The sequence below is a fragment of the Rousettus aegyptiacus genome, unplaced genomic scaffold (genome assembly GCF_014176215.1).
Source record: "Rousettus aegyptiacus isolate mRouAeg1 unplaced genomic scaffold, mRouAeg1.p scaffold_m13_p_18, whole genome shotgun sequence".
Taxonomy (NCBI): Eukaryota; Metazoa; Chordata; class Mammalia; order Chiroptera; family Pteropodidae; genus Rousettus; species Rousettus aegyptiacus.
Window position 1 is genome coordinate 12,871,398 of NW_023416293.1, and position 20,134 is coordinate 12,891,531.

Genomic DNA, 20,134 nt, shown 5'->3' on the forward strand with positions numbered 1-20,134 from the left:
TTGGTATTTATCAAATGAATACCAATTAAATTGCTCCAAATAACCATTTTTCATTTCCTGTAGAGTATCTGCCTAAAGCCTGATATTTCCCATGGAATTTAAGATAATATGAGATGTTGGGATTTTACATTTTCCAGGAAGAAATGGTATTTTTGAGGTAATGATAAATCTAGTATTTTTATTGTTGGAAGTAGGTTCTTAATCGACAGGCATTCATTTTATGTCTATGCAACAAAAAAAGAAAATAAAGTGAATTATGCCATAAACTATTCATCTGAAGTCAACATGCCCTGCAATTTTGTAATTCATGAAAAGTGACCATAGTTCACCCTATGCCATGATGTACAAACATGCATTTTCTTTACTTCAAAAAAATAGAGGTATTTATTTTTGCTAAAATTAACAAAAAGCCTAAATAACGGTTAGAAACATGCTGAATTTGAGGTCCTAATTATTCACGCAAAAGAGAAGGTGCTAAAATATTCTACAGCTCATCAAAAATATCTTCAAAAATCAATAGATTGTCATCTTAATATCTTAGTAAACTATAATTCTCCTTGAAACATTAATCATGGACCTTAGATAACTAAGGTTTATCTTTCTGTTCGACCTTTCTATGCCTCAGTTTCTCGTCTGTAAAATGATAATACCTGCCATAGAATGTTATTGTGCAGAATTAAACAATTTAATAAACACAAAGCAATAGAAATTTGTCTAGCAAAGAAGGTAAACATTAAATAAGTGTTAGCTATCATTTTTATTATTAGGACACTTACAGATCTCTTTGGGAGCTGAGCATTCATGTCTAATCCTATACACTAATTCATTTCTTACCTTAACTCTTTCACCAAATTTTCCCTTTCCTTAATTTTATTTCTGAATTGGCCAGATTGTGTTCTTTTTTTTTTTTTTTTCACCGAGACTTCATGTGTCATAGTTCTCCAGGTATTCGTTTTGAGATTATCAGTTAATTGCTTTTCAACATGGATGACCATCTTGACTGGCATAAAACTAATGTCACAGAACCTTTCCCTCTGAACTCTTCCTGTAGAAACCATTCGAAGCCATTGGTCCTGTGGCCGATGTGTTGTGAGCTTTGGCTTTCTCACTCCTTCACTCTAGCTTCTAACAGGAGACCTTCCCTGGCTGGGTGTCTACACCAGAGAAAATAAACATGTTGTCCTGGTCTCGATAATCCTTCAGCTCCGCTTCTGATAAAACGCAGCATGAAAATGGTTTCCCAGGGCCAGTGTGTTTGTCACTGTATATACCGCCGCTTCTCAGAACTTTTTTTCGTTATCCTTTTTTTTCTTATTTCTGTAGTATATCCCTGAAAATATGTAGGTAACATACTTCTAATTTCTTATATGTCTGAAAATAACTATATGTTACTGTCATGATCAAATGATGGTTTAAATTCGATCAAATTTCAGCTTCTAAATCAGCTTTCCTTGACAATTTGTGAACAGTGTTTTAGAAACTATTAGCTCGGGTGAGAATATGGATATCGGACTGCCTCTCATTCATGTGGGTGATGCCTTTCTTTTTTCTTGAAGTTTAAGCATAGCTCTCAGTAGATCAGTGGGCAATTAAGCATGATCTACTCGGCTGTTTCTTTTTGTAAATTCCTTAAGTATTTGTGCCTTCATCTACAAAATGTGGATAATAGTAGAATTGACTTTATAAACTGTTGAAGATTACACTAGTTAATATATGAATAGTGCTCAGAAAAGTGCCCAACAGTAGTAAACTCTTGAAATGTTAGCCACTGTTCTCACTATTGGCATGTTTGAACATAACCATACACTGTTGTCATATTTCAAAAATAACTTATCTGATACAGAATTTAGTCTAACACCATGTTGCCTAGATTTTGATATTAATAATAGTTACATTATTATTATTTATACGTTAAACGATCATTTCCCCTTTTCTCCCAAATTAAATTTACCTTATGTGGCTAATTAACTAGCTAAAATGTGGCTGCTCACTTATGTAAAATTCCACGGGGACAAACAGTTTTCTATTTTTTTTTTAGTAGAATACAAACCTGGGACTGTTAGTTCCAGATCTTCCAACAAATGTACTTTCTATCATCCATTTATAGTATAATCCAAACAAAACCGCATCAAATATGACAGTGACAGCACCATTAGACCATGTCCTAACGCTTCCTCCCGGTACCTACTTCCTCACTGTCCCCTTCCCAAGTAGCTCTTCGCCTTAGAACTGAATCAGTAAATAGAGTTCAAGATTCTAAACATCCAGGCTTCAAATAAGTATTAATCAACGATGCACAAGAAAATGCCAAATACTTTCTAATCAAGCATGCTACTAATGTTTATCTAGATCACATTTTTAAAGAATAAATGTATTTATTTTCTCCTGAAATGAGACTAAGGGGGTGAACTGAATATTTTATGCTGGACTAAAGCAAAATATCTATTAACCTAATATAGCTCTTTATAACACTGAGAAATAATATGAAAATATGTAAACCTAGATATTTAAGTAAAAAATAAAGTTTGACATGAAGTAGGTACCAAATAAGTCGACAAAGGTAAAATTAGAAAACCAAACGCATTATTAATTCGAGTACTTATTATCAGTTAGACTCTGTTAATAATTTGGCTGAAGCCGTGCACTCCATTCCCGGACACGCCAGTTTCCTGGGCTTTGGTACAGGGACACAGGCCGAATGACAAGTCCCAGCTGCCGGGGAAGCGTGCATTGTTGACAGCGAGGGGGCACAGCAGACGTGTGGGAAGATCAGTCCAGGCCCGTCACAATGACACGAAAGACAATTCTGAGCACGTCCCCTGCAGAGAGCGGGTCAGCTGCTCGATTTGTGTTTCAGTTTGCCACTGAGCACGTGTCTCTTGTAGACAGGTGCTTAATGATGGTTCTTTGTAATGTTAATAGTGACGAAGAGAGGACACTGTTCTAAAACGAGATGGCAGCTTTACCAAGCAGGTGACTTTAAGATGGTGGGTTTTTTGAACCACAGGCTAATGTGTCAAATGTGCGTTCCTGAAACTTTTGGGGCTTAAATTATAACCCACATATTAAAAGTTCTTATTTTGAGAAGCACTGATGGTCTCGCTCTATAACATAACAGCAACTGATTATGATTTTTCTCACCACAATGTAAAATGTATATGTATAGATAGATATTTATATACATATAGATATTTACATCCATGTATATATGTATATTTTATGTTGCGTGAGATTATACACAAATACATGTATATAAACATAAACAAAATATACATGTACATCTGAGACATTCTTTTACAGGTGAGGTAGAAAAAGGGAATGGTAATTTCTGACATTATGTATAGCTCAATATTCAGAGTAAGCCAGAAATCTTCATTCATAGGAGGAATACTCCTAAATGGTCTAAAAAGTACTTTTTGCTTTCGTATTTAAAAAGCTGTCACTCCCCTGCCTGCCTCCTAAAATCATCCCCCTACTTGCAATGCCTCAGGTTTCTACTTGTCATGTTATTCTAAGGCTAAATAAAGAAATTGCCCTCACTATAGTGAGATCGAAGCCATGGGCACATTGCAATGCTCTGTTCATAAAATTAAAAGTATTTAATGTAACGAGAGAGACAGACAGACAGACACATACACACTACTATTTAGCGAGTTTAGCTAGAGGAAACAAATATTAAAAATGTATAGGAAGTGCAGAAAACCCGAATGCATCACAATGGAGGAAGATGTTTTCTCATATTTGCAGTTGCTATTAAATGTTTTTAGGCATACTGCTTTAGTTTTATATTATTAATAAGTCACTATGGTGAGAGATTTTAGAGTGAGTGAGTTTTTGTAGGGTCACACGATGATTTAGTTATACAAAGAGAACATGTAAAGTAGAAAAGAATTAAATTTTGGAGTGTTCGCAACATATGCCATTGCCTTCTGCTAGACATTTTAAAAACATACCTAATTCTCGTTCAGAAAAAAACAAAAATCTCATAGGGTGATTAATGACATGGAAAATATGGTTAGATAGATGAAGTAAGTTGCCCAAGGTCTCCCAACTAGTATAGTCCTAGTATTTGAAACAAATGATATATGTTTGGACCTTAATGACTTACCAGTGCTAGAGATCGATTATTGTCCCGCAGTGTGGAGTTTTCCTCTTTCCGTGACAGCACACCACGTAGCTGGGTTCCGGGTTGATTGCTCCTCAGCTAGGCTACACTTCTACAGGCCCCCTTAGAGCTCCGTGTGGATATATGACCGAATTCTGGCCCAATTTATGCCTGCAATTTCTGGGTTGTGCCTTATCTTCCTCCTAAAGGCTGGAGTTAGCACGTAAGGGCAAGGCTAGAGCAGCCACGTTGAACCATGCAATGGAAATCATGTTTTGAGAATGGACAATCGATCCTTGTCTCTGGGCTCCACTCAGTGACACACACACAGCTGGCTTAGATCCTGCTCCGGCACGTCGGAGTACAAGTGCATTCTCCTTAGTGCTCCACAGTTAGCTTTTCACTTTTCTCAACAGGCCAAATCCAGGTCAGAGCACAACCACGCATACCCTCTAAGACTCCTGCATAGCGCATGTATTACCCTGCCTCGTTTTCTAGTGTTCACGTTTTTTATCTCTAGTTAAGGGTCTGCATGAATCCATCTGAGCAGCGCGTCGGTTCACATAGGTTTCCTTTTTAATTGTCAATGTCGAAAGAAGAAATAACTGTTTCCTCTAACAGAGCAAAGTGCCAGGTCTCGCCTCACACCCTCAGGAGCTGTTGCCCTCGCTTTACACCTGGCCACACACTAGGCCATCCTAGAGAGAAGGCACAGGCGGGGACAGGGACGGGCACTGACCATTTTTCTCACCAGCGTTTCTGCTTTGAAAACCGTGGGAAGGTAAGGGCACCTCTCTGTCAGCGGCCTGAAGGAAAATATTCTTTTTTGACAACTGGCTTACAGGACACTTGTGATTGGGTTGTTGACAGCGTTTGGGGACATGCCGTAGTTGCAGTGAATATCAACGCCAAATGACACCTGTGCTTTCACTTTTTTTTTTCTCTAAGACTGAAGGAAGCATTTTATTTTTATTTCTGTAGGTGATCCCTTACGTTTTATAGTGATTGATTGATTTTCATCGAACTATTAAAATGGCTTATAATACAGTTTTTTGAGACACGACGGTTAAATGAAACATAATAAAAATGCCAGTATGCACAGTCTTACCAGGTGAAGATAAGGCATAGCAATGTAGATATTAAAATCAGAACTTGATTAAACATTGCAGACTGTGTACGCTGAATGGCTCTATGTAGATCATTCTAAAATAATACAGAAAAAAAGATTTTAAGTTTCGATAAATTTTAAATATGAGTCTTATTAATTTAACTATGCATTACATTTCATACTCAACACATATACTTTAAATAGATATAGCATATTTTCAGTTTTGCCTAGTTCAAAGTATACTATGGTGAGACCGCCAAAGCACCAAATTTCAGTTTACTCACTTTTCAAACATCTATAGAGGCTGACTCCCCACAACACCTCCTCTTATGGAAAATTCTAATTTTATGAGATCAGAATAATATATTCAACTCAGGGGAAAGTAATAGCTGTATCAAACTACTATCAAATCTCATTCTCTGAGTCCAGAAAAATAAATTATGCCAGGCAATTTATCATAAAAAAATTGAATAACCAATGAACAATTTTTTGAAGTTCCCATTTCATTAATATTAAAAGAAATTTGAATTTAAGATATACGTTTTTTGCAATCGAAAGATAAAAAATAATACTACTCAGTGTTATTGAAGATGCAAAAAATGTGTACTTGCATATGATACTGCTAATGCAATTTATTATAAATTTTTAGAAAGTTATATGGTACTATAGGTCACAAGTCACAAGTATGTCATATTTCATGTTTTTTCATTTAATAGGTATTTACTCAATAACAATTTCTAAGAATTAACCACATGAAAATCATCAGAGATGGCAATCTCTGTTTACATGTTAACTTTTATTACAAAATTATATTTATTATATGAAATAATAAATGTTCATTATTAAAATAACTAAAATCTGCCCTACAAAAATGATTAAATCGATCAAAACTATGTGATAGATTTTGATACATTCATTAAAAATAATCTGTAGAAGGATGTTTAATGATGTAGTAGCTTATCTACTACAACTAGTATATGACAAAAAATTCAAATGACAAAATTGAGCAGATGATATAATTTAATGTATGATATGTGTGCATGTTTTTTCATAGAAAATATTAGAAGAATATAAATTATTACTAGTATTCTGTGTGGTAGGCTTGTAGATTTTCATAACTTTACTTTCTCATTTATGGTTCACTTCAAATTTTTTTTATAATAAACTTTCAGTAGTTTAAAATCAGTATAGAATGAGATCATGTCACTGATATAAAATACCAATGAGCCATCATTTTATCTTCCACTACATTAACCAGAACCATTATGAAAACAAAAAATTAAGTCGATTAGAATTTTACCTCAGCTCTTGCTTTCTTTTGACAGATGTGTTAATGAGCAGAAAAATTAATAAATATTAACCAGTGAGAAGTTAAATATAGAAATGTAATGGAAAATGAATCCTAAATTAATATTGCAAAGCCCTGCTTTGCTTCTCAGTGATTGACTAATGATTTCTCTCTGGGTTAAGTAATTTTTTCCAAAGAATAATAAACACAATTGACCAAAGAGGTTTATTTTTTTCTGGTACATTTTTTTTTCATTAGCACTTTAGGCTATCTGTAGTTAGTAAAATAAGTTTTTATTTTTGTTTATGAACAGTTAAGACAACCCAGAGTTCTTCCCAGTCCTTCCATGGGCTACCGCCTCCCACCCTTTGGCCACGTGAGACTCCAGTGGTCCCTTAACATGAATGTTTAGAAATATTTATCCAGTTATGAACTTTAAATGTTATCCAAATAGACCTCATGGCCAAAACTTTTGTCATAATTTCTGTTTAAAAACCATTTAAAAGGAAAACAATTGTCTCTACAAATTTAATTTCAATGTGGTAAAATTAATAATATTGAGCCTTTCCTATGTTTACACATTTATACACACACTATATACGTACATGTAATTTCATTTAATTCTTATAACAAGTCCATTATGTTGATACTTTTATTATCTTGAAGAAATTAGCAAAGAAATTAAACCACGTGGCTATTGTATTACAGTGCTTGCTTAGCAGGTAGTGGACTCAGATGAACATATGTAGAATGAATGACTAGAGAGCAAGTCAGGGGGCCCATTATACATCAGTCTTTGAGCTCACGGTAAGGATTGAGGCCTATTATACACGTATTTTGGTCACGGTTATAAATCAGTCCTTCCAAACGGGGTCAGCCTTGAGCAAAATGCAACCGTGACACGCTCCGAAGTCTACATCTCTTATTTCTTGTCTCCTTTTGTCCCTCCTACATCCCACTCACAACCCAAACCCAACCAACTCTAAAAAGATGACCTTAAATGAAGAGCTTTCAGCTCTGAAACAGGGCCTTCCAAGACCCTGTAGACTTCTAATGGAATAAAAGACGACCAACAGTTAAGTTTGCCACCGTGACCTTCCGAATCGTTAAAACCACAGATCCCATTGTACGGCAGCAGGTCGCCTGCAAAGGTTATTTGTCTTCAGATGATTGACTCATTAATTGGACCAGTCCAGAGAGCAGTTAGCTTTGGTTCGATGATTTTTAGAAAATCTCAACCATTTTTGCTTCCCAGCTCATAGGGCCTCGCGAAGGCAGTGACTTGGCCATGTGGACATTTTTAACTTTTCTTTCTGATTAGAATACAAGCAAACTGGTCACTTAAGGTCTATTAGCTTATGCGTGTACAGAACATATCACTTTAATCATTTGACAACATTTTACCAAAACTTTCATTTTTACAAACATTTAAATACAGCTAACTATTTACTAAGGAACTAAATTCATTTGAAAAAAGTTTAAAAATGGAACATTTAGAAATTTAATTATAACTTAATAAATTCCTGTAGCATGAGTTTGTTTTATGGGAGAAACAGAATGAAAAAGAGAGAAGGACCATAAGCCATTTTCTCTCTGTTTAATGGGAACTCTGAAAGACTGAAAGGCTGAAAGATATTTTTGCGCTTTTATACTTACAATCATATTTTCCAAGGCATGTTTGGCAAGCCAACAGTTTAGAAAGACTGGGACAAACAGATTCCTTAAGGATGGCCAGAATATCTGAAAAACAGATCACAACTAAACTTTTATCTCAAAGCAAGAAAGCATATCCAGCAGATTTTTTTAAAAATGTAAAACAAAAATAAGTTATTAGACACCATAATGATTTAAAACGTGACAAATCCTTTAAACTCATATGATTAATAAAATGCACGGAACAGATGATCTAATTCTTAGGAAAATATTCTTTGGGAAATTATTGTAGAAGCAGAAAAAAACAAGTTCCCACTAGTTGTCAGGTATAACTATGCTAATTCTATCATTAAATCGTTTTGTGTGACAGTTTATAATAGACATCGTCTCTTTCTTCCTTCCAACTAAAGGGGAAAAGTGGGAATAAGAAGAGAAGCCTTTGCTTTTTATAACATCACCACTTACTCTCCTGGGATTCAAACATTTAAGTGACACAGGGGAGCCATGTTTAATTGGAATGATCATTAGTTGTTTAATCCAACTCCAGTTGCTCCTCTAGGTAAATCACTCAGCATAATTGGCAGAAGTGAACAGCAGCTTTAGATAGCTACTTTTTTCATAATTTTCCAAATAAAACTCAAGGTGTTAGCATCGTCCCCACAAATGCTATTATAACTATCAAATACAGGTTAAAACCTAATTTTGCTGTGGGAACGTGAGATTGAACAGCATCTTCTTGGAGTTGGCCCTCCACAGGATGTTGATGAAGAAGCAAATTGCTGGAATTGGACGTAATAACTCCTGCAGTTAAACTAGAGATAAATATATTCTCGATATGAGAAACTTTTCTAAATACTTGGTGGTACCTGTTTTTTTAATTCCACAATATAGATAAGAAACGGAGCAATTTCTAGTCCGTTTAGATGATACTGACACTTGTTGAAATGGCATTTCCTTTTTTCTATGGCACTAAATCTCATTAGTCTTCATTTAATTTCACAATCCAGTTACCCAAGCGATTTTACTGTTTATTTTTAATATCATGATTCTAACCAAAGCCAAAGTTCATTTATAGAACTAATAATATGCGATATACTAGTGTTTAGATGTAAAGACTTCACTCAAGTCTAATGACAAAATTCTATTTTTTAAAAGATCCTCTCAGGACTTACTGAGATAATGAAGGGAACTGCGTTGATTATTTCCAAGATGAAGGGTATTCGTAAAATCTGTTCCCAGATGTTTCCCTTCCAGGAAAGAATGAATAAAAATAAAAGTCAGTTATACCAAATTCCATTAAAGAGAGGAAGACAACACTCAGAACACTCAGAATTTCTCCAGCAATAAGGATGCTTGTATTAACAGGATACTGAGTCATTATATATAAAGATGTAGCGATGACTTTAAGGGACTATTTTTCTAAATGTGATCATGCTTTTTCAATTTCGTAATGAGTTTAAGAAGTAAAACAAATGTTACGGTAATCCTCGAATATTACCTATGACACATTTGGTCATATAATATCTCACGGAATCAAAGGTACCAGTAAAAAGAAAACACATTAGCAGTACCTACAGAATCAGTGAAAAAGCGACTCCGTGGTAAGGTGCTTACCATAATAGCTATATTCATAAACTAAATGTTAAGTAGTTCCTGCGCACACCGTTCGCTAGGAGTGTCCGTTGGTATTGACGCTCTTTTTACATTAAGAAAACATCAAGGAAGCGTTTTTCCATCAACTAGATTCTAACCTCTCAACCCACATGACAACAGCATTGACCTGGACGGGCTGCAAAATCCCCAGGGCCCAGAGCCAGAGCGGAGTGCAAATGCACAGGACACGCGATCTGTTAGGGCCTGTCATTGACAAATCGTTAACCCTTTCAGGAAGGTGACATCGGAACATCGCCTCCAGCACAGGCCCCTCATGTGTCACCCTGCGTCCCTGTGCTAACTGCTGCGCGTAGTCAGTCCTCTCCTGTCCCCCCAGGACCCGAGCCGTCTCTGCGAACTGCGTCGGTCTTTATTCGCACCTCACTGAGTAACAGTACCTGTTATTCCGCCCTCTGTGATTTTCCGTTTCATTTTCTCCCCTGTCTATCCCCATGTCTACATTATAAACTCACTAAAAAGCAAACAGACAAACAATGCACAGTGTGGCGTTCTCCATCAAAAAGAGGCTCAATACATACTTGTTAAATTGTGTTAGCCAAACTAAGCTTCGCCAAAAATTAAGAGAATTCATTCAGATGATTCCTAACAGACACATTTTTGCTCCCTCAATGTTTTTTGTACAGATCAGGAAAAGAAGTTGAGAACAATAAAAAGCCAGATCGTTCTATTTGTGTGGCTCATATGAGCATGCACATAATGAATAAATTAACCCCGAGGAATTAGCAAAGTATTTTGAAGCCATCAAGGAAAGCATTACTATATTACTGCAGTTTTTTATCACGTACTAGAGAGGTCCAACATAATTAAAGTGGTTTAAGAAGAGCTTGCTTTATCCCCAGAGAATGAATCATAAATAGGGGAATGCTGGCTAAATGCTAGCAATGTGTTCTATCAGCAGAAAACTTCTAATGAAAATAGCTTACCTTATAACTGAGATAACCAAGCAGAATTGTTTCAAATAGACTTATCAAGGCCACTAAAACCTAAAATATAAATTACGCCTTAATGAGAAAATGCAATGAACTTAAAATAATATTCATAATTATAATACTGTATAGTGAGTATAATACATATGTTATCATATTCATGACTATTATGAAAGTTAAATTTATAAACATGTATGCACATATATCTGTATTTGTGATACATGCATATGTGATATAGGGAGGCGACATGTGGCACTCCTTGTGTACATACAGGTGACAGACTGCAGACCGTCTCTGGCACCACAGCTTAGCCTTTGGGTTTCCTGAGACTCCTTGATAAATCTTTTCTTATTAATCACAAATGGAAACGTGAGCTTGGAACGCCGGCCTGGCTAGAGTTTGCACGATGCGGAAGGAATAGTTCTTCTGTGTGCGGGTTTCCCTGATACGCTCAGTCGCACACAGCTGCCGCACCACAAATGACACCCTCTGCTAGCTGTACCACCACCGCGTCCACCGCACCCAACAAACACAGCAGTGCCCTTCAGAAAGAAGGAACACAGGCTTCGAGTTCAGTGATACGGCCCACGCCGTCGCCCACCTCCACCTCCCCCGGAATGAAACAGCACCGTTTGCGAACACTCAACAAAAACAGTCCGTGTCGCCACTTAGGGACACTTTCACATTTCATTTGAACTTCAGAACCAGTTCCCCTTCTGCACATTTCCCAGCCAGGAGTCCATCTTTCTCTCTATCGAATATAGGATTTCCACTGCCGAACTACCAAAAAGCTGTAATTGCAACAGAAAAAGTAACTAGAAAAGAGACCCAAATGTTTGTGTTAAATAAATACTCTAAGCACTCTAGGATAAATGAATGGAATCAAAATAAGCCAGCAAATGCCTCTGATAGCAAATATATCTGTTTTTAGGCCTTTGAGCTGTAAGAAGCTGCATGAGAAATGCAGACACCTTGGAGTTTTGCGTTTTGACTCTTGTTGGAATGAAAACTTTGATTTACGTGAATTTTAAAACAAAGACAATGAAGAAAACATAACTGCATGGTAATATAAATTAAATTTGTCTATAAGTGCGTACACTAGCCAAGCTTGATCGTGATGTAAAATTCATCATCTCAGATTTTGGTCACAAATTCTCCGAATCAGTCATTCTTGCTTTTTCTTAGAGGTGCACATTGTTAGACGGTCTCCGTGACATTTTTAACATGAATTATTCAAAATCCTATTTGGAAATGGGTACTATTATTTAAAAATATCGGTAGTATATAAATGCTATTTAACTAGATCAACATATATTTCCCAATACTTTAAATGTGCACCTCCCTGGAAGATAACATAGTATAGCTCAGAGATGAAAGACTGCATTTTTAGCAAACACTGAAATATTTGAAAAGTTATTTGTAAATTACTGACATTGCAGTGAAAGTCAGTATAAAATAGCGTAAAACGCAACTTGACTTCAATAAAATGAAATGTCCAGACACAGGAAAACCTTGATTTCGTGGTTACGATCACAACACTTACATAATTGAAATCATTATCATATATAAAATGTACAGACTTCACAATCATCACGCTTTCAAAAACGAACAAAACATTTGATTTCAAAGTATGCTAAAGGTTGTTCATAAAGTGATGCTTATAGTTTTTCCATGTTTTTCTGGACTCAGTCTTGTAATCTCTAAATTTTTTTTTATGTTAATGCTTCTAAGAATTTTCAATTTTTGAAAAAGAGCAAACTATTTGCAGGAGGGAGACAGGAGGAAAGGAGCTGAGAAATTGTGAAAAGGTCGCCAGCGTGAAATTCAATAGAAAAAGGAAGAAGGACGAGATGCAGAGGACTCTGGGGACGTGGCAGCGGTGTAATCCAGACATGCTGTCCCTCTCTCATCTTTCTCGAGGACTGCCTTATTCCGGGGCTGACTTTTAGTTCTATTTACAATTTATCTGCCTAGGGACCAAGCTCTTGCTATTGGTAATACGAACCATGCATTTATTTACTTACTTAACGATTATTTATTGAAATTCTACCACGTTCCAGACTTCAAGGACACAGGCAAACATGGACATGGGCTTTTGATGAATTTTGCAAGGATTGTATAACAGGAATTCCTTAGGTAGGTTAGGGAACTCGTGGTCCCCAAAGACACTGGTCGACATTGTTTTCCTCTGCACCCTCAGAAGCTCGCTGTAGTCTAATCCTGATCACAAGGAACTTCTCCAAGGAATGAAAGCGTTAGCCTAAAATGTGCATCGAGGTTAAGCAATAAAACAAACTCATTTTTCACATCAACACTTTCTCTCCGATAGTATTTCTCTGGGAAATATGAATAAATCGAGAAATATAGGGCTAAAACAAAATTGTACATAACCTGTAGGCCCCATAAAGGTAGGCTTCTGTTCACCCAAAAGATATGAGACCTATAAAAAGAATAAGAAGATGTTAGTTTTAAGAATATGAAAAGTGCATTCATTTTTAAATTTCGATCAGAGTTGGAAGTATTTAAATAATGCTAACATAAAAAGACAATGGGATATCAAAATTAAAATTAGATAACTTTATAGTACTTAAGTTTTCTTTTTGATAGTATTCATTTCTGTTCCAGGGAAAACCCCTTTTGAATTTGTTTTCAGTGTCATGTTAACAATGAAAGAGAAGATAACGGGTCATTGCTTTAGACAGTGATTATGGCAGGGTATAAAAACCTCAAACCCTTGACTAGTCAAATTTCCCATTGAAAAATCACTTTAGGTAGGATTTTTTTGGGACAAGACTGTGTGATGTAGAATAGGTTTCATTATCCTTAAAAAACATTTCCACAAATCTCATATATCAATTTCAACGTAAAGTGAGATTTCCAAAGGAAAGTCTTCTTTTTCACTCATTTACTGAGCACTAAATTGGATAACTACGTAGAAGGAAAACGGATAAATGGTAATAAAAAGCCACTGCCCAAACTCTCATACTTTCCTAGATAATGATCAAAACAAATGAGGAATAAAACCAAAACTGGCAGCCAGACCGTAATTTCAGATGAAGCTTCAATCCCATTGACAAAAGCACTAGGAGGAAAGAAAACCTATATATGGAACGTTATTTATATCAGGAAAGTAATTGGAATCTACTTAAACAACAGCAAAGATACCATGTGAGCAAATAGTCATTGATAGAAACAGCACATGGAATCGCGTCCTATCTGTATCAGTATGAACGTGTTATATGTGGACACACAGAGCAAATTGACAAAAGGCTGGTCATCAAAAAGCACTGTTTTATAGGTGTTGAGATTTTAGGTAATTTTTACTTCCTTTTCCTTGCTATATGAATTTATACGCAATAATCATAAACCATTTACAAAATTAAATAAAATACGGAAAACAAAAGCAAACCTAAAAATAAAGATTATCTCACTGATTTATTCTGGGTCAAACTAGGCCTAAAGATAAAACAATTGTGGCAAATGAACCACAGAGTCACACAGTGAAATGTAGCCTCGGCCACTTTTCACAGCACAGATACTCACAGCCTCTCCTACAGGTGAGAGAGTAGCTGCCGAAAATGTCCCCTCAGCTTTGGCAGCTGAGGTGGAGGTCACAGGGTGAATATTTTAACCAGGAGATTAAAACATTTGGCAAACGCACAGCAGGAATGCTGAATTCCACTCAGCACGCGGAGTAGAATCCATAGGCCAGGACCTGTGCGTGGCAAGCTCAAGATGACCTCAGATCGATCGCTGTCCAAAAAAATTAAATGCAAGTGCGCACTAACAAAAGTAGAAAGTGCAAAACCAGGGAGGGGAGTCATGAAACTCTCCCAAACATAACAAATGCCGAGAACCGAGCACTAGCAACGGACCTGGGGCCCCCATTTCAAGAGCATGCAAAATCGAGGATCCATCCGAAACCAAGGTGGCCAGGATACCCAAGCATAGCACGCATCCGACAATATATTCAGAATGTTTTTCAATTAGGACTCCTTTCAAAAGAATTGCCATATGAGGAAAAGTTCTAGGAACCTGACTTCAAATACCGGCATTAGACTCCAGTAAACAAAAACATTCTTTAGAATCTTTGAGATTATATGTCAAAGTCCCTGGTGCCGTTTATTTTAACCTTCACCGTGACCAATGTACATGAAAGAGGAAAATGTCTACCTAATGACACTCAAAGAGCTGAAAGGTATTGTCAAAACTTCATTTCTTCTCTTAATAGTTGGTACCTTGAAGAAACCATCTTTGGAATGTGCATGTCAGCTGAACACGTGTGTCGCTCTATTTGGCACTAATTATAAAAGCAAATCCAAATACCACAACATATGAGCACATTTCCGTGCCTATCACTCGATGCTAAAAACTAAGAACCACTTCAACATTTTAAGGCGGGGAAGGATGCATGAGTTTTGACACAGAGTGAAGAACTGAGCATCAGGAAGCAGTGAGTCAATGCTGACGGCTCATCTCTCGATGAAATTCATAAACTGCACCCTGGGTGTGTCGTTTCCTATGCTAAAGCCATAAATCATTGACAAATTTGTCATTTGCACAATCTCATACATTAACAATAAGTTTTTTTTTTCACATCCTTCGGTTTCTCCATATTTGCAATAATTTCAATCGGTTTTGACTCCTGAAAGGATTTAAAAATAAAGCAAAGCAGCACAAAATATCTGTAGCTTTATTATGTCAGAAGCTCTAATTAAATAAATCTTGCTGAATTGGCCTCATTATTTTAAAATAGAGCCTGTGCCCAGAAAGGCCACTTCTGTTTTTCATTAAGTGACACTGCACTGACGACGGGGACTAAACAGAACTCTGTATTCAAGATGGAGCCATGAGTTATTCTGCTTGGTTGGTAATTGCAGTAATCTGATTTTTCAAATGTATATCCTCTATAATTATGGCTGAGCATTCTTAGGAATATGGCATAGAAGGTAATTGTAGGAAACTTTGTTCCTCTTAACGTTTTCGAATAATGTAATTTTACTCTCTCACCCGCCAACGCCTTTTACCCTTGGAAGGACTCTCTCGTGACTCGATTTATGATTTACAGATTCTCTCTCACGTACATGTTAATTTTAAATCACCGAGTCTTAAAAATAATTGATATGTTTTTAGAAGGGTTGGCAAGGTGAACCATTCTCCATAACCCGCAGACAGAAGACGCGATAAATGTCGTAAACGCTGACATCTCTAGGTGGTGGTCGTCCATCACCTAGAGGTTGCAATACGATCAGTAATACTGTCGCACATAATGCCATGAATTTAGCACCAGTCAGTGACCCACGGGGTCCTATACTAAGTATGAGGCTGCAGCAAAAGTTACCAGGACAGCAGGGGCCCTTACAGGCCATGGGGTGGGTTATCAGAGCAGACCTGTGACGAGGTCTGACACGTTTTAAAGGAAGCCTGGCTGCTTCTCTAGGACAAATGACCCAAAGAGGAGCAGAGTGGAATTAGCGGGACTGGTCAGGAGGGGAGGTGGCTTGCGCGGGCTGGTCCCAGGCTGGTCCCGTGCCATTTCCTCAGAGGTGTACCTAGACTGCAGAGCAGGGGGTGAAACGAGAGGTTGAACTTGACTCCGAGGCGTCTGGGCGGAGCTGCTGTCCATCAGCTCGAGTGCGCGAGGCCGTGGGCAGAGCAGGGTTTGAAGGATGTGAGACGCTGTCACTCGCCGATCTGTGCAAGAGCACAGAGAAGCCGGCTGGGACGGGGCGAGCTGACATGCCTGTTAGACAGCTAGGCAGAGAGACCCACTAGAGAGACTCCAGACGCATCTGGAGATGAGGTGGGACCGCTTCTTGGGGTCGGCGACTTGGACGGGCATAAAAGGTATTAAAAGATGGGCGCGAAGGGCGTCGAGGAGAAGGGCAAGTAGGAGGGAACGTCTGCTCTTCTACACGGAACGTGGGAACCATAAGGTTACGTGTACGTCGAAGGAAATCAAGTCAAACAACTAGTCCGAGGCCAGAAAAAGCAACGACTCCAAAATATAAGACCTTCGCACAGATCAAAAATTCCCTGATGGTAGACGATGGTTTTTGCTTTTTTTTTTTTTAATCACAGCCGTGTCTTCATTTATAGCAATAGGAGCACAGACTAAGTAAGTGTTCAGTAAAGATACAGTGAGATACCCAGAATACTATTTCATTAAATAAACTATTTCATAAAGAATTATCACAGAAATTGTTGCACAACAAAAGTTCACTCATTAATCTTTAGCTTTTCCCCAGTCCCTTTAATAAATAATCATTTTCACTAAATGAACTGAAGAGTAAGGAATTGATTTACATGCATATTATGCCCTCACTTTCCATTTTTCCTTGACTTTGTTTATTTTTTAAATTTTCTTAGGGCAAACCTCCATATGAAAAAAATAATTGTACAGAGGTTAGCCATCGAATTTTTCTGCTTTGAAAATAATTTTAATGTCATAGGACGGGGGCCCAAGGTGACGATGATGATGAAATAAAAATTATTCATGACATTGTACCCCTGGTCCCCTACCCTATTGCTTCTGGCCAAAAACAGAGACTAAAACATTAAGTCCAGAAGCACATAGCAATGCAAGTTGATCAAAGCAACATGATAATGAATGAAAAATAAGTTAAATCAATAAGTCATGTGGCTACACAAGTTAATTCTGAGACATGACATAGTCATACATCAAACATCGAGTATTTCTACTCAAGAGTAACGAATAGAATATATCAAATAGAGTGTAACTAGTATACAGTAGAATAAATCTTGTTTGGAATATAGTTAAAGAACAGAAAGGTATTGGGTGTTTTAAAAGACTGGCCCATATTAAACAATTACTTAGAGTATTTCCATCAACAATAAAAACTTTATAGGTAAGTGTCCAGTGTTAGCTTTAGAGGAACAGATGAAGAAAATAAGAAGAGATGTTAAAAAAGAAACTATAAGGAATATATTCATGCATTTCCTGAAAGGCAGATCAATTTAATTGCAACTAACACTTTCTAAAATGTCCTTGGAAAAAATTCTATGTAACATCCTTTAAAATAAGACAAAAATAACAATAAATAAAAAAATTATAATTTAATCAAAAAATATTATTGAGGGTCAGACAAAAATGCCTTACCATTCATTTCCTTGTGAAGGGTTTTCTAGCAGCACTCGGATTATGTATAATAAGCAGCTTAATAATTTGAGAGAAAAATTGAACAGACGTATTCTTAGACCTTTAAACAAACAACAGAAATTTGATTTTCATTTGAACTTAGTTCACAGAAAACTAAAGAGAATTGTCAAGAATGTCAGCTTTAAACACAGCACTTAAATCATATTTAGAAACTACAGTACCCTAATTGTCTAAACTCTCCGAAGCTCTAGGTAGCTGAATTTTAATGAGCCAAATATGGAAACAAAAAGTGAGTGATGGAACGTACAATCTACAAATGACAGCAAATATTCTATATTGAGAGCAAGTCTACGTTTGAGCATTCGGAAGCCACAAAAGTCATGTCCATTCGAGGCTGGTTCAAATACGCTTAGAAGTTTAAACATTTTCAACATCCATGAATTCTGGGATAAATCTTAGCTAGCTGGAAAATCTAGCTGCTTACAAATTCACAGTATAAGTTATGAATCTTGTACCTTCAGAATACCTCATAGATTTAATTATTATGATAATCATGTCTATAATTATACATTATACTTTTAATTAGTAATTATATAATTAGAAATCATAATAGCATAGAATATGCTGAGAACTATACACACACACTTCTAAATTTGATCAGTTGAACCTTACTTTTCACTTTAGATCAAATACCAATAAACTCTTAAAATTTTCGTGGGAATTAAGATTGCCAGATACCTTCAAAACCATGTAGATCACAGTTATACAGCCTTAACGACGAAGAACAATTCAGATTGAGCAAAACATGCTTAAAATCTGATGAACAGAAACATTACCTTTCCTGCAATTATCAGGTAGTAGCTGATTCATGCATTATGAATACAATCATGAGAAAGGCCTTCCTATAATTATGACTTAATAAAATCTGGAAATGAAATGTCACTTTTTTTTTTTTTTTTTTTTTGCTATACTATATGTGAGTGTACTCGAGGTGACATTTCTTAACAGTAAAAGGTTAATGTTTAGTAATTGTGCAGTTTGTCCTAGGCTTTTCTATTACAATGCTAGGTACACGTCTTATGGGTTAGCATCTTTATAAAGTTTCTTTAAATTATTAATGAAATTGCCCTGGTTTTATAGAATTTGTGTCCCCAATGACTGCTTAGTCAAAGCTGGCTGCTGGCGAAATAGTCAAATTATGCATTTATTTTTTTCTGGCCTGGAGAGATAGCATTAGCCTTAAAATCAAGCAAACCTTCCATCCAGATGTTGAGGCCCCTTTAGCTATATCCTGGTGGGGCTTCCCTAGAAACTCTAAATAACCAGGTTAGACAGGAATTATTAGCCTTGACCTTGAAGCTAACCTGCCATTAAGTCTCTAACTAATGTGCCTTAAATGTTGAATATTCCTCCTAGTCAGTATTTGGATAATTGCTCACAGCTCAGACTTTTCTCTGAATCCTACAGAGGCACAAGGTAATTAAAGACCACCCCAGGAGGGTACAGGGGTCAAAATTCAGAAAGAGCAAAGTCTACACCCATCTGCTATAGACTTCTCTTCCGTTCGTGGGCATTTTAAGCAATAATCATATGAAAAATTGTACATTGGCTCATTCTGTATGGCTCTTAAAAATTCGTGGTATTTTGGGGAGGCAACAAGATTTCACTAACACTTCAGCCTTGAACAGGCTTAGGAAGTCTGTGGCTGTGCCAATTTCACATCTTCTTCAAATCCCCGTGTTTCCCAAATTTGTCTTATGGTCAGAATCATAGGGGATGTTAAAATCTGAGCTTAGCCCTGTACTTCCTGGTTTCAGATCACCAGAGAAGGCCACTAGCAAGCTGGACAGGTCAGGTCAGGCGCCTTAGATGTTTCTTTTTCTTGGGCACAGTTAGGAAACACTAAGCCTTTCCTCACAAAATCAGGCAATTATTCTCCGTTTGAGTCAGTCAGAATCACTAGAACCTTCTCAAAGAGATTAGGTGTCCCTCACAGTTAAAATATGGAGACCCCTTATCTAGATTATTTTCCTCAGTGTTTCTACTGACCTAGATGGCCCACTCAGAAGCCTACTTATTGATGTGGAATTTGGAGAGTTAAAAGTATTCAAGAAGCCTTAACACTACCAGATGTAAAATTTATAGTTCTCTAACATTTTGCTGCCTGGCAAACATGATTATCAACTATATTCTCTACATAAATGATATGTTGAAAAAGAACAGCTTTGGAGGTAAACACACACAAACACATCAATGGGAA

General features: G+C 36.8%; 1 protein-coding gene across 6 annotated transcripts in view; it reads right to left on the minus strand.

Annotated features, from left to right (window-relative positions):
- The window catches only part of KCNT2 (potassium sodium-activated channel subfamily T member 2), a 179,693-nt gene that overhangs the window by 108,356 nt on the left and 51,203 nt on the right, over positions 1-20,134 (minus strand). For all 6 annotated transcript variants that reach the window (XM_016165037.2, XM_036235470.1, XM_016165041.2 and 3 more), the window contains exons 3-8: positions 17,875-17,974; positions 13,146-13,194; positions 10,752-10,811; positions 9,327-9,401; positions 8,158-8,241; positions 5,214-5,308 (exon numbers count right to left, since the gene is read on the minus strand). In XM_016165037.2, the coding sequence (XP_016020523.1) occupies positions 5,214-5,308; positions 8,158-8,241; positions 9,327-9,401; positions 10,752-10,811; positions 13,146-13,194; positions 17,875-17,974 (463 nt within the window). The remainder of the gene's footprint in view (positions 1-5,213; positions 5,309-8,157; positions 8,242-9,326; positions 9,402-10,751; positions 10,812-13,145; positions 13,195-17,874; positions 17,975-20,134) is intronic.